The sequence below is a fragment of the Salminus brasiliensis genome, chromosome 10, assembly GCF_030463535.1.
Source record: "Salminus brasiliensis chromosome 10, fSalBra1.hap2, whole genome shotgun sequence".
Taxonomy (NCBI): Eukaryota; Metazoa; Chordata; class Actinopteri; order Characiformes; family Bryconidae; genus Salminus; species Salminus brasiliensis.
In genome coordinates this window covers 118,476-145,975 of record NC_132887.1, presented here as the reverse complement: position 1 = coordinate 145,975, position 27,500 = coordinate 118,476, and the positions used below count along the sequence as shown (strand labels likewise).

Sequence of the window (27,500 nt, the reverse complement as noted above, 5' to 3'; positions counted from 1 at the left end):
ACTAAATCACACTGCTCTACATCACACTGCTCTACATCTCACTAAATCACACTGCTCTACATCACACTAAATCACACTGCTCTACATCTCACTACATCACACTGCTCTACATCTCACTACATCACACTGCTCCACATCACACTACATCACACTGCTCTACATCTCACTACATCACACTGCTCTACATCTCACTACATCACACTGCTCCACATCACACTACATCACACTACTCCACATCACACTACATCACACTACTCCACATCACACTACATCACACTGCTCTACATCACACTACATCACACTGCTCTACATCACACTACATCACACTGCTCTACATCACACTACATCACACTGCACTACATCTCACTGCACTACATCACACTGCTCTACATCACACTACATCACACTGCTCTACATCACACTACATCACACTGCACTACATCACACTACATCACACTGCACTACATCTCACTGCTCTACATCACACTACATCACACTGCTCTACATCACACTACATCACACTGCTCTACATCACAATAAATCACACTGCTCCACATCACACTAAATCACACTGCTCTACATCACAATAAATCACACTGCTCTACATCTCACTACATCACACTGCTCTAAATCACACTGCTCTACATCACACTACATCACACTGCTCTACATCACAATAAATCACACTGCTCTACATCACACTACATCACACTGCACTACATCACACTACATCACACTGCTCTACATCTCACTACATCACACTGCTCTACATCACACTACATCACACTGCTCTACATCACACTACATCACACTGCACTACATCACACTAAATCACACTGCTCCACATCACACTACATCACACTACTCCACATCACACTACATCACACTACTCCACATCACACTACATCACACTGCTCTACATCACACTACATCACACTGCACTACATCTCACTGCACTACATCACACTGCTCTACATCACACTACATCACACTGCTCTACATCACAATAAATCACACTGCTCTAAATCACACTGCTCTACATCACAATAAATCACACTGCTCTACATCACACTACATCACACTGCTCTACATCTCACTAAAGCACACTGCTCCACATCACACTACATCACACTGCTCTACATCTCACTAAATCACACTGCTCTACATCACACTAAATCACACTGCTCTACATCCCACTAAATCACACTGCTCTACATCTCACTAAATCACACTGCTCTACATCTCACTAAAGCACACTGCTCCACATCACACTACATCACACTGCTCTACATCTCACTAAATCACACTGCTCTACATCTCACTAAATCACACTGCTCCACATCACACTACATCACACTGCTCTACATCTCACTAAATCACACTGCTCTAAATCACACTGCTCTACATCACACTAAATCACACTGCTCCACATTACACTAAATCACACTGCTCTACATCACAATAAATCACACTGCTCTACATCACACTACATCACACTGCACTACATCACACTGCTCTACATCTCACTAAATCACACTGCTCTACATCACACTACATCACACTGCTCTACATCACACTAAATCACACTGCTCTACATCACACTAAATCACACTGCTCTACATCACACTAAATCACACTGCTCTACATCTCACTACATCACACTGCTCTACATCACACTACATCACACTGCTCCACATCACACTACATCACACTGCTCCACATCACACTAAATCACACTACTCTACATCACACTAAATCACACTGCTCTACATCACAATAAATCACACTGCTCTACATCTCACTACATCACACTGCTCTACATCTCACTAAATCACACTGCTCTACATCACACTACATCACACTGCTCCACATCACACTACATCACACTGCTCCACATCACACTACATCACACTGCTCCACATCACACTAAATCACACTACTCTACATCACACTAAATCACACTGCTCTACATCACAATAAATCACACTGCTCTACATCTCACTACATCACACTGCTCTACATCACACTACATCACACTGCTCTACATCACACTACATCACACTGCTCTACATCACACTACATCACACTGCACTACATCACACTGCACTACATCACACTGCTCTACATCACACTACATCACACTGCTCTACATCACACTACATCACACTGCTCTACATCACAATAAATCACACTGCTCTAAATCTCACTGCACTACATCACACTGCTCTACATCACACTACATCACACTGCTCTACATCACAATAAATCACACTGCTCTAAATCACACTGCTCTACATCACACTAAATCACACTGCTCTACATCACAATAAATCACACTGCTCTACATCACACTACATCACACTGCTCTACATCACACTACATCACACTGCTCTACATCTCACTAAAGCACACTGCTCCACATCACACTACATCACACTGCTCTACATCTCACTAAATCACACTGCTCTACATCACACTAAATCACACTGCTCTACATCTCACTAAATCACACTGCTCTACATCTCACTAAATCACACTGCTCTACATCTCACTAAAGCACACTGCTCCACATCACACTACATCACACTGCTCTACATCTCACTAAATCACACTGCTCTACATCTCACTAAATCACACTGCTCCACATCACACTACATCACACTGCTCTACATCTCACTAAATCACACTGCTCTAAATCACACTGCTCTACATCACACTAAATCACACTGCTCCACATTACACTAAATCACACTGCTCTACATCACAATAAATCACACTGCTCTACATCTCACTACATCACACTGCTCTACATCACACTACATCACACTGCTCCACATCACACTACATCACACTGCTCCACATCACACTAAATCACACTACTCTACATCACACTAAATCACACTGCTCTACATCACAATAAATCACACTGCTCTACATCTCACTACATCACACTGCTCTACATCTCACTAAATCACACTGCTCTACATCACACTACATCACACTGCTCCACATCACACTACATCACACTGCTCCACATCACACTAAATCACACTACTCTACATCACACTAAATCACACTGCTCTACATCACAATAAATCACACTGCTCTACATCTCACTACATCACACTGCTCTACATCTCACTAAATCACACTGCTCTACATCACACTAAATCACACTGCTTTACATCACACTACATCACACTGCTCTACATCTCACTACATCACACTGCTCTACATCACACTACATCACACTGCTCTACATCACACTACATCACACTGCTCCACATCACACTACATCACACTGCTCCACATCACACTAAATCACACTGCTCTACATCACACTAAATCACACTGCTCTACATCTCACTACATCACACTGCTCTACATCACACTGCTCTACATCTCACTACATCACACTGCTCTACATCACAATAAATCACACTGCTCTACATCACACTACATCACACTGCACTACATCACACTGCTCTACATCTCACTAAATCACACTGCTCTACATCACACTAAATCACACTGCTTTACATCACACTAAATCACACTGCTCTACATCTCACTACATCACACTGCTCTACATCTCACTAAATCACACTGCTCTACATCACACTAAATCACACTGCTTTACATCACACTAAATCACACTGCTCTACATCTCACTACATCACACTGCACTACATCACACTGCTCTACATCTCACTAAATCACACTGCTCTACATCACACTAAATCACACTGCTCTACATCTCACTACATCACACTGCTCTACATCTCACTACATCACACTGCTCTACATCTCACTAAATCACACTGCTCTACATCACACTAAATCACACTGCTTTACATCACACTAAATCACACTGCTCTACATCTCACTACATCACACTGCACTACATCACACTGCTCTACATCACACTACATCACACTGCTCCACATCACACTACATCACACTGCTCCACATCACACTAAATCACACTGCTCTACATCACACTAAATCACACTGCTCTACATCTCACTACATCACACTGCTCTACATCACACTACATCACACTGCTCTACATCACACTACATCACACTGCTCTACATCACACTACATCACACTGCACTACATCACACTGCTCTACATCTCACTACATCACACTGCTCTAAATCACACTGCTCTACATCACACTACATCACACTGCTCTACATCACACTACATCACACTGCTCTACATCACACTACATCACACTGCTCTACATCACACTACATCACACTGCTCTTCATCACACTACATCACACTGCACTACATCACACTGCTCTACATCTCACTACATCACACTGCTCTAAATCACACTGCTCTACATCACACTACATCACACTGCTCTACATCACACTACATCACATTGCTCCACATCACACTACATCACATTGCTCCACATCACACTAAATCACACTGCTCCACATCACACTAAATCACATTGCTCCACATCACACTAAATCACACTGCTCCACATCACACTAAATCACACTGCTCCACATCACACTAAATCACACTGCTCTACATCTAACTACATCACACTGCTCTACATCTCACTACATCACACTGCTCTACATCACACTGCTCTAAATCACACTGCTCTACATCTCACTACATCACACTGCTCTAAATCACACTGCTCTACATCACACTACATCACACTGCTCTACATCACAATAAATCACACTGCTCTACATCACACTACATCACACTGCTCTACATCTCACTAAATCACACTGCTCTACATCTCACTAAATCACACTGCTCTACATCACAATAAATCACACTGCACTACATCACACTGCTCTACATCTCACTAAATCACACTGCTCTACATCTCACTAAATCACACTGCTCTACATCACACTAAATCACACTGCTTTACATCACACTAAATCACACTGCTCTACATCTCACTAAATCACACTGCTCTACATCACACTAAATCACACTGCTCTACATCACACTAAATCACACTGCTCTACATCTCACTACATCACACTGCTCTACATCACACTAAATCACACTGCTCTACATCACACTAAATCACACTGCTCCACATCACACTAAATCACACTGCTCCACATCACACTAAATCACACTGCTCTACATCACACTACATCACACTGCTCTACATCTCACTACATCACACTGCTCTACATCACACTACATCACACTGCACTACATCACACTGCTCTACATCTCACTACATCACACTGCTCTAAATCACACTGCTCTACATCACACTACATCACACTGCTCTACATCACACTGCTCTACATCACACTAAATCACACTGCTCCACATCACACTAAATCACACTGCTCTACATCTCACTAAATCACACTGCTCTACATCTCACTAAATCACACTGCTCTACATCACACTAAATCACACTGCTCCACATCACACTAAATCACACTGCTCTACATCTCACTACATCACACTGCTCTACATCACACTACATCACACTGCTCTACATCTCACTACATCACACTGCTCCACATCACACTAAATCACACTGCTCTACATCTCACTACATCACACTGCTCTACATCTCACTACATCACACTGCTCTACATCACACTACATCACACTGCACTACATCACACTGCTCTACATCTCACTACATCACACTGCTCTAAATCGCACTGCTCTACATCACACTACATCACACTGCTCTACATCACACTGCTCTACATCACACTAAATCACACTGCTCTACATCACACTAAATCACACTGCTCCACATCACACTAAATCACACTGCTCCACATCACACTAAATCACACTGCTCTACATCTCACTACATCACACTGCTCTACATCACACTACATCACACTGCTCTACATCACACTACATCACACTGCTCTACATCACACTGCACTACATCACACTGCTCTACATCTCACTAAATCACACTGCTCTACATCACAATAAATCACACTGCTCTACATCACACTGCTCTACATCACAATAAATCACACTGCTCTACATCACACTACATCACACTGCTCTACATCACACTGCTCTACATCTCACTAAATCACACTGCTCTACATCACAATAAATCACACTGCTCTACATCACACTACATCACACTGCTCTACATCACACTGCTCTACATCTCACTAAATCACACTGCTCTACATCACAATAAATCACACTGCTCTACATCACACTACATCACACTGCTCTACATCACAATAAATCACACTGCTCTACATCACACTGCTCTACATCTCACTAAATCACACTGCTCTACATCACAATAAATCACACTGCACTACATCACACTGCTCTACATCTCACTAAATCACACTGCTCTACATCACAATAAATCACACTGCTCTACATCACACTACATCACACTGCACTACATCACACTGCTCTACATCTCACTAAATCACACTGCTCTACATCACACTAAATCACACTGCTTTACATCACACTAAATCACACTGCTCTACATCTCACTACATCACACTGCTCTACATCACACTACATCACACTGCTCTACATCACACTACATCACACTGCTCTACATCTCACTACATCACACTGCTCTACATCACACTACATCACACTGCTCTACATCACACTGCTCTACATCACACTACATCACACTGCTCCACATCACACTAAATCACACTGCTCTACATCTCACTACATCACACTGCTCTACATCTCACTACATCACACTGCTCTACATCACACTACATCACACTGCACTACATCACACTGCTCTACATCTCACTACATCACACTGCTCTAAATCACACTGCTCTACATCACACTACATCACACTGCTCTACATCACACTGCTCTACATCACACTAAATCACACTGCTCTACATCACACTAAATCACACTGCTCTACATCTCACTAAATCACACTGCTCTACATCTCACTAAATCACACTGCTCTACATCACACTAAATCACACTGCTCCACATCACACTAAATCACACTGCTCTACATCTCACTACATCACACTGCTCTACATCACACTACATCACACTGCTCTACATCACACTACATCACACTGCTCCACATCACACTAAATCACACTGCTCCACATCACACTACATCACACTGCTCCACATCACACTAAATCACACTGCTCTACATCACACTAAATCACACTGCTCTACATCACAATAAATCACACTGCTCTACATCACACTGCTCTACATCTCACTAAATCACACTGCTCTACATCACAATAAATCACACTGCTCTACATCACACTACATCACACTGCTCTACATCACAATAAATCACACTGCTCTACATCACACTACATCACACTGCACTACATCACACTGCTCTACATCTCACTAAATCACACTGCTCTACATCACAATAAATCACACTGCTCTACATCACACTACATCACACTGCTCTACACCACAATAAATCACACTGCTCTACATCACACTACATCACACTGCTCTACATCACACTGCTCTACATCTCACTAAATCACACTGCTCTACATCACAATAAATCACACTGCTCTACATCACACTACATCACACTGCTCTACATCACACTGCTCTACATCTCACTAAATCACACTGCTCTACATCACAATAAATCACACTGCTCTACATCACACTACATCACACTGCTCTACATCACAATAAATCACACTGCTCTACATCACACTACATCACACTGCTCTACATCACACTGCTCTACATCTCACTAAATCACACTTCTCTACATCACAATAAATCACACTGCACTACATCACACTGCTCTACATCTCACTAAATCACACTGCTCTACATCACAATAAATCACACTGCTCTACATCACACTACATCACACTGCACTACATCACACTGCTCTACATCTCACTAAATCACACTGCTCTACATCACACTAAATCACACTGCTTTACATCACACTAAATCACACTGCTCTACATCTCACTACATCACACTGCTCTACATCACACATCACACTGCTCTACATCACACTACATCACACTGCTCTACATCACACTACATCACACTGCTCTACATCTCACTACATCACACTGCTCTACATCACACTACATCACACTGCTCTACATCACACTACATCACACTGCTCTACATCACACTGCTCTACATCTCACTACATCACACTGCTCTACATCTCACTACATCACACTGCTCTAAATCACACTGCTCTACATCACACTACATCACACTGCTCTACATCTCACTACATCACACTGCTCTAAATCACACTGCTCTACATCTCACTACATCACACTGCTCTACATCACACTGCTCTACATCTCACTACATCACACTGCTCTACATCTCACTACATCACACTGCTCTAAATCACACTGCTCTACATCACACTACATCACACTGCTCTACATCTCACTACATCACACTGCTCCACATCACACTAAATCACACTGCTCTACATCTCACTACATCACACTGCTCTACATCTCACTACATCACACTGCTCTACATCACACTACATCACACTGCACTACATCACACTGCTCTACATCTCACTACATCACACTGCTCTAAATCACACTGCTCTACATCACACTAAATCACACTGCTCTACATCACACTAAATCACACTGCTCTACATCACACTAAATCACACTGCTCTACATCTCACTAAATCACACTGCTCTACATCTCACTAAATCACACTGCTCTACATCACACTAAATCACACTGCTCCACATCACACTAAATCACACTGCTCTACATCTCACTACATCACACTGCTCTACATCACACTACATCACACTGCTCTACATCACACTACATCACACTGCTCCACATCACACTACATCACACTGCTCCACATCACACTAAATCACACTGCTCTACATCACACTAAATCACACTGCTCTACATCACAATAAATCACACTGCTCTACATCACACTGCTCTACATCACAATAAATCACACTGCTCTACATCACACTACATCACACTGCTCTACATCACAATAAATCACACTGCTCTACATCACACTACATCACACTGCACTACATCACACTGCTCTACATCTCACTAAATCACACTGCTCTACATCACAATAAATCACACTGCTCTACATCACACTACATCACACTGCTCTACATCACAATAAATCACACTGCTCTACATCACACTACATCACACTGCTCTACATCACACTGCTCTACATCTCACTAAATCACACTGCTCTACATCACAATAAATCACACTGCTCTACATCACACTACATCACACTGCTCTACATCACACTGCTCTACATCACAATAAATCACACTGCTCTACATCACAATAAATCACACTGCTCTACATCACACTACATCACACTGCTCTACATCACACTGCTCTACATCTCACTAAATCACACTGCTCTACATCACAATAAATCACACTGCTCTACATCACACTACATCACACTGCTCTACATCACACTGCTCTACATCTCACTAAATCACACTGCTCTACATCACAATAAATCACACTGCACTACATCACACTGCTCTACATCTCACTAAATCACACTGCTCTACATCACAATAAATCACACTGCTCTACATCACACTACATCACACTGCACTACATCACACTGCTCTACATCTCACTAAATCACACTGCTCTACATCACACTAAATCACACTGCTTTACATCACACTAAATCACACTGCTCTACATCTCACTACATCACACTGCTCTACATCACACTGCTCTACATCACACTACATCACACTGCTCTACATCACACTACATCACACTGCTCTACATCTCACTACATCACACTGCTCTACATCACACTACATCACACTGCTCTACATCACACTACATCACACTGCTCTACATCACACTGCTCTACATCTCACTACATCACACTGCTCTACATCTCACTACATCACACTGCTCTACATCACACTACATCACACTGCTCCACATCACACTAAATCACACTGCTCTACATCTCACTACATCACACTGCTCTACATCTCACTACATCACACTGCTCTACATCACACTACATCACACTGCACTACATCACACTGCTCTACATCTCACTACATCACACTGCTCTACATCACACTGCTCTACATCACACTGCTCTACATCACACTGCTCTACATCACACTGCTCTACATCACACTAAATCACACTGCTCTACATCACACTAAATCACACTGCTCTACATCTCACTAAATCACACTGCTCTACATCTCACTAAATCACACTGCTCTACATCACACTAAATCACACTGCTCCACATCACACTAAATCACACTGCTCTACATCTCACTACATCACACTGCTCTACATCACACTACATCACACTGCTCTACATCACACTACATCACACTGCTCCACATCACACTAAATCACACTGCTCCACATCACACTACATCACACTGCTCCACATCACACTAAATCACACTGCTCTACATCACACTAAATCACACTGCTCTACATCACAATAAATCACACTGCTCTACATCACACTGCTCTACATCTCACTAAATCACACTGCTCTACATCACAATAAATCACACTGCTCTACATCACACTACATCACACTGCTCTACATCACAATAAATCACACTGCTCTACATCACACTACATCACACTGCACTACATCACACTGCTCTACATCTCACTAAATCACACTGCTCTACATCACAATAAATCACACTGCTCTACATCACACTACATCACACTGCTCTACACCACAATAAATCACACTGCTCTACATCACACTACATCACACTGCTCTACATCACACTGCTCTACATCTCACTAAATCACACTGCTCTACATCACAATAAATCACACTGCTCTACATCACACTACATCACACTGCTCTACATCACACTGCTCTACATCTCATTAAATCACACTGCTCTACATCTCATTAAATCACACTGCTCTACATCACAATAAATCACACTGCTCTACATCACAATAAATCACACTGCTCTACATCACACTACATCACACTGCTCTACATCACACTGCTCTACATCTCACTAAATCACACTTCTCTACATCACAATAAATCACACTGCACTACATCACACTGCTCTACATCTCACTAAATCACACTGCTCTACATCACAATAAATCACACTGCTCTACATCACACTACATCACACTGCACTACATCACACTGCTCTACATCTCACTAAATCACACTGCTCTACATCACACTAAATCACACTGCTTTACATCACACTAAATCACACTGCTCTACATCTCACTACATCACACTGCTCTACATCACACATCACACTGCTCTACATCACACTACATCACACTGCTCTACATCACACTACATCACACTGCTCTACATCTCACTACATCACACTGCTCTACATCACACTACATCACACTGCTCTACATCACACTACATCACACTGCTCTACATCACACTACATCACACTGCTCTACATCACACTGCTCTACATCTCACTACATCACACTGCTCTACATCTCACTACATCACACTGCTCTAAATCACACTGCTCTACATCACACTACATCACACTGCTCTACATCTCACTACATCACACTGCTCTAAATCACACTGCTCTACATCTCACTACATCACACTGCTCTACATCACACTGCTCTACATCTCACTACATCACACTGCTCTACATCTCACTACATCACACTGCTCTAAATCACACTGCTCTACATCACACTACATCACACTGCTCTACATCTCACTACATCACACTGCTCCACATCACACTAAATCACACTGCTCTACATCTCACTACATCACACTGCTCTACATCTCACTACATCACACTGCTCTACATCACACTACATCACACTGCACTACATCACACTGCTCTAAATCACACTGCTCTACATCACACTAAATCACACTGCTCTACATCACACTAAATCACACTGCTCTACATCACACTAAATCACACTGCTCTACATCACACTAAATCACACTGCTCTACATCTCACTAAATCACACTGCTCTACATCTCACTAAATCACACTGCTCTACATCACACTAAATCACACTGCTCCACATCACACTAAATCACACTGCTCTACATCTCACTACATCACACTGCTCTACATCACACTACATCACACTGCTCTACATCACACTACATCACACTGCTCCACATCACACTACATCACACTGCTCCACATCACACTAAATCACACTGCTCTACATCACACTAAATCACACTGCTCTACATCACAATAAATCACACTGCTCTACATCACACTGCTCTACATCTCACTAAATCACACTGCTCTACATCACAATAAATCACACTGCTCTACATCACACTACATCACACTGCTCTACATCACAATAAATCACACTGCTCTACATCACACTACATCACACTGCACTACATCACACTGCTCTACATCTCACTAAATCACACTGCTCTACATCACAATAAATCACACTGCTCTACATCACACTACATCACACTGCTCTACATCACAATAAATCACACTGCTCTACATCACACTACATCACACTGCTCTACATCACACTGCTCTACATCTCACTAAATCACACTGCTCTACATCACAATAAATCACACTGCTCTACATCACACTACATCACACTGCTCTACATCACACTGCTCTACATCTCACTAAATCACACTGCTCTACATCACAATAAATCACACTGCTCTACATCACACTACATCACACTGCTCTACATCACACTGCTCTACATCTCACTAAATCACACTGCTCTACATCACAATAAATCACACTGCACTACATCACACTGCTCTACATCTCACTAAATCACACTGCTCTACATCACAATAAATCACACTGCTCTACATCACACTACATCACACTGCACTACATCACACTGCTCTACATCTCACTAAATCACACTGCTCTACATCACACTAAATCACACTGCTTTACATCACACTAAATCACACTGCTCTACATCTCACTACATCACACTGCTCTACATCACACTGCTCTACATCACACTACATCACACTGCTCTACATCACACTACATCACACTGCTCTACATCTCACTACATCACACTGCTCTACATCACACTACATCACACTGCTCTACATCACACTACATCACACTGCTCTACATCACACTGCTCTACATCTCACTACATCACACTGCTCTACATCTCACTACATCACACTGCTCTACATCTCACTACATCACACTGCTCTAAATCACACTGCTCTACATCACACTACATCACACTGCTCTACATCTCACTACATCACACTGCTCTAAATCACACTGCTCTACATCTCACTACATCACACTGCTCTACATCTCACTACATCACACTGCTCTAAATCACACTGCTCTACATCTCACTACATCACACTGCTCTACATCTCACTACATCACACTGCTCTAAATCACACTGCTCTACATCACACTACATCACACTGCTCTACATCACACTAAATCACACTGCTCCACATCACACTAAATCACACTGCTCCACATCACACTAAATCACACTGCTCTACATCACACTAAAGCACACTGCTCTACATCACATTAAATCACACTGTTCCACATCTCACTACATCACACTGCTCCACATCTCACTACATCACACTGCTCCACATCACACTACATCACACTGCTCCACATCACACTGCTCTACATCACACTACATCACACTGCTCTACATCACACTACATCACACTGCTCTACATCACACTGCTCTACATCACACTGCTCTACATCACACTACATCACACTGCTCCACATCACACTACATCACACTGCTCCACATCACACTACATCACACTGCTCCACATCACACTACATCACACTGCTCTACATCACAATAAATCACACTGCTCTACATCACACTAAATCACACTGCTCCACATCACACTAAATCACACTGCTCTACATCACACTAAATCACACTGCTCCACATCACACTACATCACACTGCTCCACATCACACTACATCACACTGCTCTACTTCACACTGCTCTACATCACACTAAATCACACTGCTCTACATCACACTAAATCACACTGCTCTACATCACACTAAATCACACTGCTCTACATCACACTAAATCACACTGCACTACGTCACACTGCTCTACATCTCACTACATCACACTGCTCTAAATCACACTGCTCTACATCACACTACATCACACTGCTCTACATCACAATAAATCACACTGCTCTACATCACACTAAATCACACTGCTCCACATCACACTACATCACACTGCACTACATCACACTGCTCTACATCACACTAAATCACACTGCTCCACATCACACTACATCACACTGCTCTACTTCACACTAAATCACACTGCACTACATCACACTGCTCTACATCTCACTACATCACACTGCTCTAAATCACACTGCTCTACATCACACTACATCACACTGCTCTACATCACAATAAATCACGCTGCTCTACATCACAATAAATCACACTGCTCCACATCACACTACATCACACTGCTCTACATCACACTAAATCACACTGCACTACATCACACTACATCACACTGCTCTACATCACACTAAATCACACTGCTCTACATCACACTAAATCACTGCTCTACATCACACTACATCACACTGCTCCACATCACACTAAATCACACTGCTCCACATCACACTAAATCACACTGCTCCACATCACACTACGTCACACTGCTCTACATCTCACTACGTCACACTGCTCTACATCTCACTACGTCACACTGCTCTACATCACACTACGTCACACTGCTCTACATCACACTACGTCACACTGCTCTACATCACACTAAATCACACTGCTCCACATCACACTACATCACACTGCTCTAAATCACACTACGTCACACTACTCTACATCACACTACATCACACTGCTCTACATCACACTGCTCTACATCACACTGCTCTACATCACACTGCTCTACATCACACTGCTCTACATCTCACTGCTCTAAATCACACTGCTCTACATCACACTCAATCACACTACTCTACATCACACTACATCACACTGCTCTAAATCACACTACTCTACATCACACTACATCACACTGCTCTGAATCACACTGCTCTACATCACACTAAATCACACTGCTCTACATCACACTAAATCACACTGCTCTACATCACACTAAATCACACTGCTCCACATCACACTAAATCACACTGCTCTACATCACACTACATCACACTGCTCTACATCACACTAAATCACACTGCTCTACATCACACTAAATCACACTGCTCTACATCACACTACATCACACTGCTCCACATCACACTAAATCACACTGCTCCACATCACACTGCTCTAAATCACACTGCTCTACATCTCACTACATCACACTGCTCTACATCACACTAAATCACACTGCTCCACATCACACTAAATCACACTGCTCCACATCACACTAAATCACACTGCTCCACATCACACTACGTCACACTGCTCCACATCACACTACGTCACACTGCTCTACATCTCACTACGTCACACTGCTCTACATCTCACTACGTCACACTGCTCTACATCACACTACGTCACACTGCTCCACATCACACTAAATCACACTGCTCCACATCACACTACATCACACTGCTCTACATCTCACTACATCACACTGCTCTAAATCACACTACGTCACACTACTCTACATCACACTACATCACACTGCTCTACATCACACTGCTCTACATCACACTGCTCTACATCTCACTACATCACACTGCTCTACATCTCACTACATCACACTGCTCTACATCTCACTACATCACACTGCTCTAAATCACACTGCTCTACATCACACTACATCACACTGCTCTACATCTCACTACATCACACTGCTCTAAATCACACTGCTCTACATCTCACTACATCACACTGCTCTACATCTCACTACATCACACTGCTCTAAATCACACTGCTCTACATCTCACTACATCACACTGCTCTACATCTCACTACATCACACTGCTCTAAATCACACTGCTCTACATCACACTACATCACACTGCTCTACATCACACTAAATCACACTGCTCCACATCACACTAAATCACACTGCTCCACATCACACTAAATCACACTGCTCTACATCACACTAAAGCACACTGCTCTACATCACATTAAATCACACTGTTCCACATCTCACTACATCACACTGCTCCACATCTCACTACATCACACTGCTCCACATCACACTACATCACACTGCTCCACATCACACTGCTCTACATCACACTACATCACACTGCTCTACATCACACTACATCACACTGCTCTACATCACACTGCTCTACATCACACTGCTCTACATCACACTGCTCTACATCACACTGCTCTACATCACACTACATCACACTGCTCCACATCACACTACATCACACTGCTCCACATCACACTACATCACACTGCTCCACATCACACTACATCACACTGCTCTACATCACAATAAATCACACTGCTCTACATCACACTAAATCACACTGCTCCACATCACACTAAATCACACTGCTCTACATCACACTAAATCACACTGCTCCACATCACACTACATCACACTGCTCCACATCACACTACATCACACTGCTCTACTTCACACTGCTCTACATCACACTAAATCACACTGCTCTACATCACACTAAATCACACTGCTCTACATCACACTAAATCACACTGCTCTACATCACACTAAATCACACTGCACTACGTCACACTGCTCTACATCTCACTACATCACACTGCTCTAAATCACACTGCTCTACATCACACTACATCACACTGCTCTACATCACAATAAATCACACTGCTCTACATCACACTAAATCACACTGCTCCACATCACACTACATCACACTGCACTACATCACACTGCTCTACATCACACTAAATCACACTGCTCCACATCACACTACATCACACTGCTCTACTTCACACTAAATCACACTGCACTACATCACACTGCTCTACATCTCACTACATCACACTGCTCTAAATCACACTGCTCTACATCACACTAAATCACACTGCACTACATCACACTACATCACACTGCTCTACATCACACTAAATCACACTGCTCTACATCACACTAAATCACTGCTCTACATCACACTACATCACACTGCTCCACATCACACTAAATCACACTGCTCCACATCACACTAAATCACACTGCTCCACATCACACTACGTCACACTGCTCTACATCTCACTACGTCACACTGCTCTACATCTCACTACGTCACACTGCTCTACATCACACTACGTCACACTGCTCTACATCACACTACGTCACACTGCTCTACATCACACTAAATCACACTGCTCCACATCACACTACATCACACTGCTCTACATCTCACTACATCACACTGCTCTAAATCACACTACGTCACACTACTCTACATCACACTACATCACACTGCTCTACATCACACTGCTCTACATCACACTGCTCTACATCACACTGCTCTACATCACACTGCTCTACATCTCACTGCTCTAAATCACACTGCTCTACATCACACTCAATCACACTACTCTACATCACACTACATCACACTGCTCTAAATCACACTACTCTACATCACACTACATCACACTGCTCTGAATCACACTGCTCTACATCACACTAAATCACACTGCTCTACATCACACTAAATCACACTGCTCTACATCACACTAAATCACACTGCTCCACATCACACTAAATCACACTGCTCTACATCACACTACATCACACTGCTCTACATCACACTAAATCACACTGCTCTACATCACACTAAATCACACTGCTCTACATCACACTACATCACACTGCTCCACATCACACTAAATCACACTGCTCCACATCACACTGCTCTAAATCACACTGCTCTACATCTCACTACATCACACTGCTCTACATCACACTAAATCACACTGCTCCACATCACACTAAATCACACTGCTCCACATCACACTAAATCACACTGCTCCACATCACACTAAATCACACTGCTCCACATCACACTACGTCACACTGCTCCACATCACACTACGTCACACTGCTCTACATCTCACTACGTCACACTGCTCTACATCTCACTACGTCACACTGCTCTACATCACACTACGTCACACTGCTCCACATCACACTAAATCACACTGCTCCACATCACACTACATCACACTGCTCTACATCTCACTACATCACACTGCTCTAAATCACACTACGTCACACTACTCTACATCACACTACATCACACTGCTCTACATCACACTGCTCTACATCACACTGCTCTACATCTCACTGCTCTAAATCACACTGCTCTACATCACACTCAATCACACTACTCTACATCACACTACACACTGCTCTGAATCACACTACTCTACATCACACTACATCACACTGCTCTGAATCACACTGCTCTACATCACACTAAATCACACTGCTCTACATCACACTAAATCACACTGCTCTACATCACACTAAATCACACTGCTCCACATCACACTAAATCACACTGCTCTACATCACACTAAATCACACTGCTCTACATCACACTACATCACACTGCTCCACATCACACTAAATCACACTGCTCTACATCACACTAAATCACACTGCTCTACATCACACTAAATCACACTGCTCTACATCACACTACATCACACTGCTCTACATCACACTAAATCACACTGCTCCACATCACACTAAATCACACTGCTCCACATCACACTAAATCACACTGCTCTACATCACACTAAATCACACTGCTCTACATCACACTAAATCACACTGCTCTACATCACACTAAATCACACTGCTCTACATCACACTACATCACACTGCTCCACATCACACTAAATCACACTGCTCCACATCACACTGCTCTAAATCACACTGCTCTACATCTCACTACATCACACTGCTCTACATCACACTAAATCACACTGCTCCACATCACACTAAATCACACTGCTCCACATCACACTAAATCACACTGCTCCACATCACACTACGTCACACTGCTCCACATCACACTACGTCACACTGCTCTACATCTCACTACGTCACACTGCTCTACATCTCACTACGTCACACTGCTCTACATCACACTACGTCACACTGCTCTACATCACACTACGTCACACTGCTCCACATCACACTAAATCACACTGCTCCACATCACACTAAATCACACTGCTCTACATCTCACTACATCACACTGCTCTAAATCACACTACATCACACTACTCTACATCACACTACATCACACTGCACTAAATCACACTAAATCACACTACTCTACATCACACTACTCTACATCACACTACATCACACTGCTCTAAATCACACTGCTCTACATCACACTACATCACACTACTCTACATCACACTAAATCACACTGCTCTACATCACACTAAATCACACTGCACTACATCACACTGCTCTAAATCACACTGCTGTACATCACACTAAATCACACTGCTCTACATCTCACTACATCACACTACTCTACATCACACTACATCACACTACTCTACATCACACTAAATCACACTGCTCTACATCACACTAAATCACACTGCTCTACATCTCACTACATCACTCTGCTCTACATCTCACTAAATCACACTGCTCTACATCTCACTACATCACACTGCTCTACATCTCACTAAATCACACTGCTCTACATCTCACTACATCACACTGCTCCACATCACACTAAATCACACTGCTCTACATCACACTAAATCACACTGCTCTACATCACACTACATCACACTGCTCTACATCACACTGCTCTACATCACACTGCACTACATCACACTACATCACACTGCTGTACATCACACTACATCACACTGCTCTACATCACACTGCAGTGTAAAGTACCATATTGTACTACATTGTGCTGTTTTGTGTTTATTGTACTATGTTTATTGTGTTTACTACATTATGTATTCAGTATATATATATATATATATATATATATATATATATATATATATATATATATATGTATGTGTGTGTGTGTGTGTATGTATATATGTGTGTATATATTACAGTGCTGGGTAACTGTGTGTTTGTGTGTGTGTGTGTGTGTGTGCGTGCAGACTCTCTGGGCATTGGTGTAACTGGGGTCAGTTTGGGCATTAGCAGCTCTTCCTTCCTGGACTCATTTACCCATCATCCCCTGGGTCACTCTCCCATTGAGGACGAGGAGGAACCAGATGCTCAGGCTCCACCTACAGGTCAGTGAGTCACCCTCTTCAGCATAACGAGCCTAACCTTCATCACTAACGAGATCTGCTGGCATTACAGACAATTCGTAAAGTGATGGTTTGTAAAAAGTTTACCCCCTCCACCCCCCACCCCACCCCCCTCTCTCTCTCTCTGCAGCGTTGTTGCTCCCTGTGTCTCGCTCACACAACCGAGGAGGTCTGATGACCCGCAGCAGCAGACCAGGGCTTTAACACACACACACACACTCACACACACACACACACACACACAGTGTGATGCACACACTTACACACTCCTCAGCACTGATGGCTCTCAGAGGTCACTCTTCTTCAGTCTCAGCAGGACTTTTATACTTCGGCCTTTTTGGCGTTCGAATATTTGTTTATTTATTGATTATTGATGTTTTCCTTGCTGTTGTTCTTTTTTTTTTTTTTTTTAATAGTCTATTTTTGTATGTCAGAATTTCCAGCTTTTTATGGCTGCCAAAGACAGTATACGTCCAGCTCAGGACTCACACACACACACACACACACACACACACACACACACACACATATACTGGATATACTCTGCTATATGGATTAATTACTGCCCCCCCACCCCCCAAGTTGTAGATCTATGCAGTGTGTGTGTGTGTGTGTGTGTGTGTGTGTGTGTGTGTGTGTGTGTGTGTGTGTGCGTGTGTGTGCGTGCGTGTGCATGCGCGTGTGTGACTTTTTAAATCTGAAGGTCAGAGAAACTATATGTCCTGCAGTTCAGTACACACACACCCAGGTTCTGATTGGCTCTTTCATCCTGTGTGACACACACTGCCCCTTGGTTTGGTATCACTGTTTTCATTCCTATTCATCTTGTTTACAAACAAACAAACATACAAACCATCAGCTTTCAGGTTGCTGAGAAGATTCTGTAAAAGATTGAGATAATAATAATAATAATTATTATTATTATTATTATTTGATCTGATTGGATGGTTTTGTGGTTTAGTACAGTCTGATCTTGCAGGGAAGGTCAGTCCTGACTCTGATATTCAGATGACCTGCTGGTCTTCATTACCTGGTTCAGGTGTGTTTGAATAGGAACAGAGTTCCAGGACCAGGATTGGGCCCCTTTTATTAATGTTTACATTTATATAAACAGCGATATTAATAATACACAATAGCTGATTCCAGGCTGTTATAGCTTGGGTGATTCAGTCTTTAGTTCATTCGGTTGATTAATGAAGTGTTAATTGAGTGTGTTGAACTGCCGGACAGAAGAAAGCACACCCACACAAGCACAGAGGGGGCAAAGGGGGACAAAGACCTTTTTATTGTCTGGAAAAATCTTTGAGGATTTGAACCTCAATGCTGTAAGCCATACTGTATACACACACACACACACACACACAGGGTGTGAGGTGTAATTTATATAACAAACTGAATGTTTAGTTTCAGTGGTTTCAGTTCACTCAGAGCAGTACCGGTGTACAGACCTCAGTTCAGTGTGTAACCATGTAAGTGTGTAACAGCGTATAGAGAACACATCCACACGTGCAGAGCTGCTCCTCAGCCTCCGCTGTAGCGCTGCAGTAACTCCTCTGCAGTCAAAGATTCCACTGATATTCCTGATAAAAGCAATAAACCTGCTTTTCCCTCACACACTTCACCCAGCGATCACACTAGATTATCTCAGTAACCCAGTTCTGATTTTCTCGGTTAAATTTGATTATTTTAGTAAAGTTTCAGATTATCTCAGTAACCCAGTTCTGATTATCCCGCTAACACACTCCAGATTAAAGCTCTGATCAGGAAGCGGGGGCATGGAGTGTGTGGAGTGAGTGTGAGTGTGTGGGATAAACAGCACAGCAGTTTAATGTTGTGTGTAGTGAAGTGAGATCAAACGTTGTAAAAATGAATATTTTATTTTATATTGTGATTAATTTCAGCTTCATTCCTGAATTTCTTCATTTTATTGTTTAACAAATTATTACAATAAAATGATTATCATTATTATTATTATTAATTATTAATGGCAGGGCTGAAATGTGTGTGTATTGGGATAGCTGTGTCTGTGGGAGGGCTCTGGATGGTACTGATTCCTGATTGGAGCTTTAAAGCCCAGAGCATTGCTCGACCTGCAGAGGGCGGAGTTTCTGAAACTCTCGCAGTAAAACTTCCACAATCTCACCAGGCTTGGAGACCTCCACAGGGTGGGAGTTGAATGTCGTAGCATTCGCTCAGTGTTACGCCCCTGAATGTTTACTTCTGTGTGTTTTATAATAAAGAGATAAAAGCTGATTATTTGAATGTGCTTTATATGAAATAGGGCTTTAATCCAGTTCTGTGGAAAAGTAACAAATCTTCTCAAACCTGCTTTTTTCTGAGTCGCTCCTCTTGGTTGATGATGGGTGTAGAAATCAGGATTTCTGTACAAACTTCACTCCTCCACTGAAAACAGGTGCATCCATCCATCCTGGAATGCACTCAGGGTCACGGTGCGTCCCCCTGGACAGGGGCAGTGTGAGGACTGTTCTGTTTCAGGGGTTTAAAATAAGAAGTCCTGAAAGCTCTCTATAATGTGTATAATATAGTTGTCCCAATACTTTTGTTCAAATTTTAGTCAAATGATCTGGGGATTAACACTAGTGTTGGTCAGAGTCTATTCTCTGTGGAAGTTCTCCTTTAAACCGAGCCTGTGCAAACCCAGAGGGTAAACACACACACACACACACACCTGTGCTCAGAGCAGAACACACCTGTTTCACATGTCTGCAGACAGGGGGCAGCATTTCAGCCCAGCCGGGACTGTGGATGATCCACTTGGCTTTGGCAGATCTGGTGACGGGATCAGGGGGAGACCTGCTGCAGGTTCAGAGAGGTTTGGTTCTGTGTGTTGACTGTGTGTGAAAAACGCAAACACACACACACACACACACACTCTCTGATCTCAGTTATCTGGACGCGGCGTCTCAGAGCTCCTCTGCGTTTATTGGTGAATTAAAGCGAAGCACAAGAATCACAACAAACACGAGCAGACAGATCTGAGAACCACATTGTGCTGCATGCTTCAGCAGAACCGACACACTAACACTGCCCTGAGCCGACCTCTCTCACCCGGCCTCTCCAGCTCTACTGTCATGTTTAGTGTTGGTCGTGTTAGTCTAAAGACTGTGTGTGTGTGTGTGTGTGTGTGTGTGTGTGTGTGTATACCTCCTGACACTGAGCCTCTAATAAGCGACACAAACAGTCAGTTATATAACAACATGAAGAACCGCAGAACAACAGAACATACAATAAATAGTATCTGCTGGGTTTCTTTTTTGTGGTGGTGTGTGTTCAGTCTCACCTCAGTGGAAGTGTGTGTGTGTGAGGGGTCATATAAAACCCAGTACTGCAGAACATCTCAGAACCACATCAGTACACACTTCATTTATTTCAGAACTTAAAGACCCCAAATCCCACCCCCCCACCCCTCACACTCCTTCTGTTACTGCACCTTTAATACTGATCTGCCCTGTATCATTACCCAGCAGCCCAGCTGAAAAACTGAATGGGTGGGGCTAAACTGCTGTAGGCTGAATGGGTGGGGCTAAACTGCTGTAGAATTAATGGGTGGGGCTAAACTTCAGTAGGCCGATGGGTGGGGCTAAACTGCTGAATATGTTTTTGAGGTGTTGCTGAAATGTTGAGAGTGGACGGCACAGACGGGGAGTGGACGGTATGGTTTTTGGCGCTATGTCACTAAAACGTAAACGTAAGCGTAAGCGTAAACTGTTTCATCAAGTCTTCTGTACAGTTGATTCGGTCAGTCCACTCTGTCCACTGGGGCCTTGATCTCAGCACTCCCTCCTGGTCCTCACTGTTTTGCTGTGGTATTTTATGGGCAGTCCCCAACGTCTGATTAGATACACATCAAATATGTACATGCTTCCTGAATTCAGCCCCCCGATGACTGCAGTGGTGACCGCTCTTCTTGGATCCAGTTCCTGGAAGTATTTACAGAGGATGCGCTCTGCAGCTGGACGCGACTCCGGCCCCAGGCAGCGATCAGTGACGACTGGTTCTTCCGATTTGTCCAGGATTTGTCTCTGGTATAAACAGTAAAGGCTACGCTCCTCTGTGCCCATCCAGGCCAGAGTAACAGAGCTACAGCTGCGGAGTTTATTGAAGGACTTCAGCTGCAGAGTGACTGGCAGCACCGGCGCCCCCCGACGGTGGAATGCTGACGACGCTTGCAGTTTCACGCACACCTTTGACCTTTCTGGGCCTAAGATTTTGGGTGATGTAGTATCCAGAGCTTGGAGCTGGATGAGGTATGAAAGACCACCCTGGAGCCAAATCTGGGCCAGCTGGTCTCCTACGTCTTGCGAGGACAGAAGCCGCCCCCTGGTAGATACGGTCACTTTGGCCTTTGTGGTGTTGCAGCTCTGCAGGGTCAGAAGGCCATTCCGCTGCCCCCCACGAGGTCTAAAGCTGAAGCGCTGCTCCCCTTCTGAACCCAGGCTCAGAGTGGCCCACTGCACCTGACCGTCCCTAAGTGGGGTCATGACCCCACGGGCCTCGGAGTGAGTGTGTGTGAAGGTTCCGGTGTACGCAGTACTCGTCCCGTTCACCCGGTCGATTATAAACACATCAAAGTAGTATTGCGTGTCCGGCAGGAGGTCAGAGACGGTACACACAGTATCCACCTCCCTACACACACAGCCTGGATCCGCAAAGTCTGACTGGATCATGGCCGAGGAGCCACGACCTTCAAACGCATCCCACTGCTGCCCCCACCAGGCCTTCAGAGGTTCTGCGTCTTTCCCCTGCTTATCTTTTCTCCCTTGTTTCCTGCTCCTCTCCATCCTCTTTCCCTTGCGGGCGGAACACAGGTTTTGGAGGTTGTGTTTGCGGTTCATGGTAACGCAGTACTCATACGAAAGTTTCTTGTTGTGCATCGATGATCTGGTGATGGATGGGCTCTGTGTCCAGCTCAGCGTAACACTGGTCATCCCGACCCCCAGCGTATGGACCTGGGGATCAAGGGGCAGCTCAGGGAAAGCTCCTGATGGTCCTGGGCCTTCATGAAGATAAATATCCACTTGTGTGTCCCGCTCTGTGGATTTGAGCCTCAGAATGTAGATGGAGGATGGACCATAGGCAGGACCCTCATAGGTGTCCGCTGCGGTGCCCGAGTAGCTGTGGATCAGCGCCTCCGTCCCAGATCCCCTCCACCACACCTCTGGAAAACTCTTCTTGGAACTCCCTGAGGATCAAAGACAGTCATCAAATTCTGTAAACTAATTAGTCAATAAGTCAAGACCCTGGAGCTAATGTAGCTAATAAGCAATGGAAGTCTATACCCCACCAATTAGCATGATGCTAACTGTAGGCCTAAGTCATCACACACCCGCCACAAAATGTTTGGAGGTGTTTAGTAAACTGTACTCTGGTATCTAGAACATGAACTGGAGTACAGTGCAGAGATGAACACGGGAGCTAATTGGTGAAGTATAAGCTTTTATTACTTGTTAGCTATGTTAGCTATGTTAGCCTCGTAGCTCTAAAGTGAGAAGAAAGCTTGTGGCCAGACAGCTGGATGGTGTGTGTGTGTGTGTGTGTGTTTGGGTGGTGTGTAAATTAAAGTTCTGTTTTTACTGAATAATCAAAAGATTTCATCTGAAGATGTTCCTGTCTTCACACAGTTCCATTTCCCGCAGAACCTTCATTACGTTTGTCAGAGAACTCTGAGAGCGAGTGTTTCGTAATCAAAGTGAATAATTTAAGGTGGGGAAAGGCGGGGGAGGGGGGGGAGGGGGGGGGTGAGTTTGCAGACTGAATGATTTATTCGTCACTTTATGACTTTATAATGCTGTTCCTCCTGACAGGCTGCAGCTCGCACGCCCAACTCTCCAAACAGCAGCGGAGCGCGTTCTCCGAGCCGGCGCTCGAGTTCAGATACAGAGAGCCCAATCTCTCTCATCATTATTCTCTCTGTGTAGATCTCTCTCTACCATCTCTCCATCAGACCATCATTAGCTCCCCCCCCCTCTCTCTTTGGTTTGGAGTTACAGGGTTTTGTTGATCTAAAGTTTGTGAGAAGTTTAGATGTTTATCTTCAAAAGTACCGATTGTCAGCTCAGATCTACACACACACACACACACACACACACACTCAGGCCTTAACAGAAATATGCATAACACTGGCATTTACTTTCTCTCTCTCTCTCTCTCTCTCTCTCTCTCTCTCTCTCTCTCTCTGTGTGTGTGTGTGTGTGTGTGTGAGAAACATTGTTTTCCTTTCTGAGGCTGAGTGCACTAAAGCTCTTTCAGCTCAAACCATCACACACCCGTAACCCAACCCCACACACACATAAACACACTTAAACACACTAACACACACACTAACACACACACTGCAGAACTACAGCTGTTCTGCGTTCTGCGTTCTGCGCGGCGCTCTGTGGAGAGTTACACAATATCAAACCAAAACCTTCAGATCTGCTCTGTGCTTCAGTCCATGTTCTAGATAACACAGAGTCACTCACTCAGAGTCTGTCAGCAGGAGTAGCAGAGGATAAACACACACACACACTCTGTCCCTCTCTCTTACACTGAGTGTGTTTGCCTGGTTTGTCCTTCAGTGTACGTGCAGTCAGGCTCCACTCCACAGCTCCAGAGCATGGACGAACAGTCAGCTCCAGAGAAAGTGTCTTCTTCCGCAGAGTAAAATAGAGCCTGCAGAAACACAGAGGAGAGGGTTCTTATTCAGGCTTTGTTTTTCTCTGAGAAGAACAGCAGAAGGTCGGGAGGTCAGATGGTGCAGAACCTCAGTGAGACTTTTTCATAATGTGGTAAAAACATCAAGGAAATAAGAAGGTTCCTACTTCCATGCAGCTGCTAGGCTGTTTCAACATGGTTGCTGTAGTGTTGCCAAGTGTTGGTGATGTGGTTGTTATGGTGTTACTAAGTGGTTGCCATGTGGTTATTACAGTGTTGCTAAGTTGTTGCTATGCTGTTGCTAAGTGGTTGCTAGATGAGTGTTATAGTACTGCAAGGTGATTGCTATGGTATGCTATGGGGGGGGGGGGGGGGGTGATTGGGGACGCAGTGTAGTTCAGCCTGCAGTGTGTTCCTCTACAGCGGCTTCATTAAACCTCGGGGTTCGAGGCGCTCTCTGATCTTCTGATGAAAAATGGATAAAATACTGGAAACACACACAGGAGTGTTTCTGGGCTCTGAAGTTGTGCAA

At 43.6% G+C, this 27,500-nt stretch overlaps 2 protein-coding genes across 2 annotated transcripts in view; one reads left to right on the top strand and one right to left on the bottom strand.

The window, feature by feature from the left end:
• The window catches only part of fam149b1 (family with sequence similarity 149 member B1), a gene marked incomplete at its 5' end in the record, with an annotated part of 30,220 nt that extends 7,656 nt beyond the window's left edge, over positions 1-22,564 (top strand). The window contains 2 exons of the mRNA XM_072690186.1: positions 20,156-20,293; positions 20,442-22,564. Of these exons, the coding sequence (XP_072546287.1) occupies positions 20,156-20,293; positions 20,442-20,515 (212 nt within the window). The remainder of the gene's footprint in view (positions 1-20,155; positions 20,294-20,441) is intronic.
• A 1,179-nt stretch (positions 22,565-23,743) lies between these two features.
• The window catches only part of ndnfl (neuron-derived neurotrophic factor, like), a 4,062-nt gene continuing 305 nt past the window's right edge, over positions 23,744-27,500 (bottom strand). The window contains exons 2-3 of the mRNA XM_072690185.1: positions 26,862-27,011; positions 23,744-25,514 (exon numbers count right to left, since the gene is read on the bottom strand). Of these exons, the coding sequence (XP_072546286.1) occupies positions 24,103-25,514; positions 26,862-27,011 (1,562 nt within the window). The 3' untranslated portion in view covers positions 23,744-24,102. The remainder of the gene's footprint in view (positions 25,515-26,861; positions 27,012-27,500) is intronic.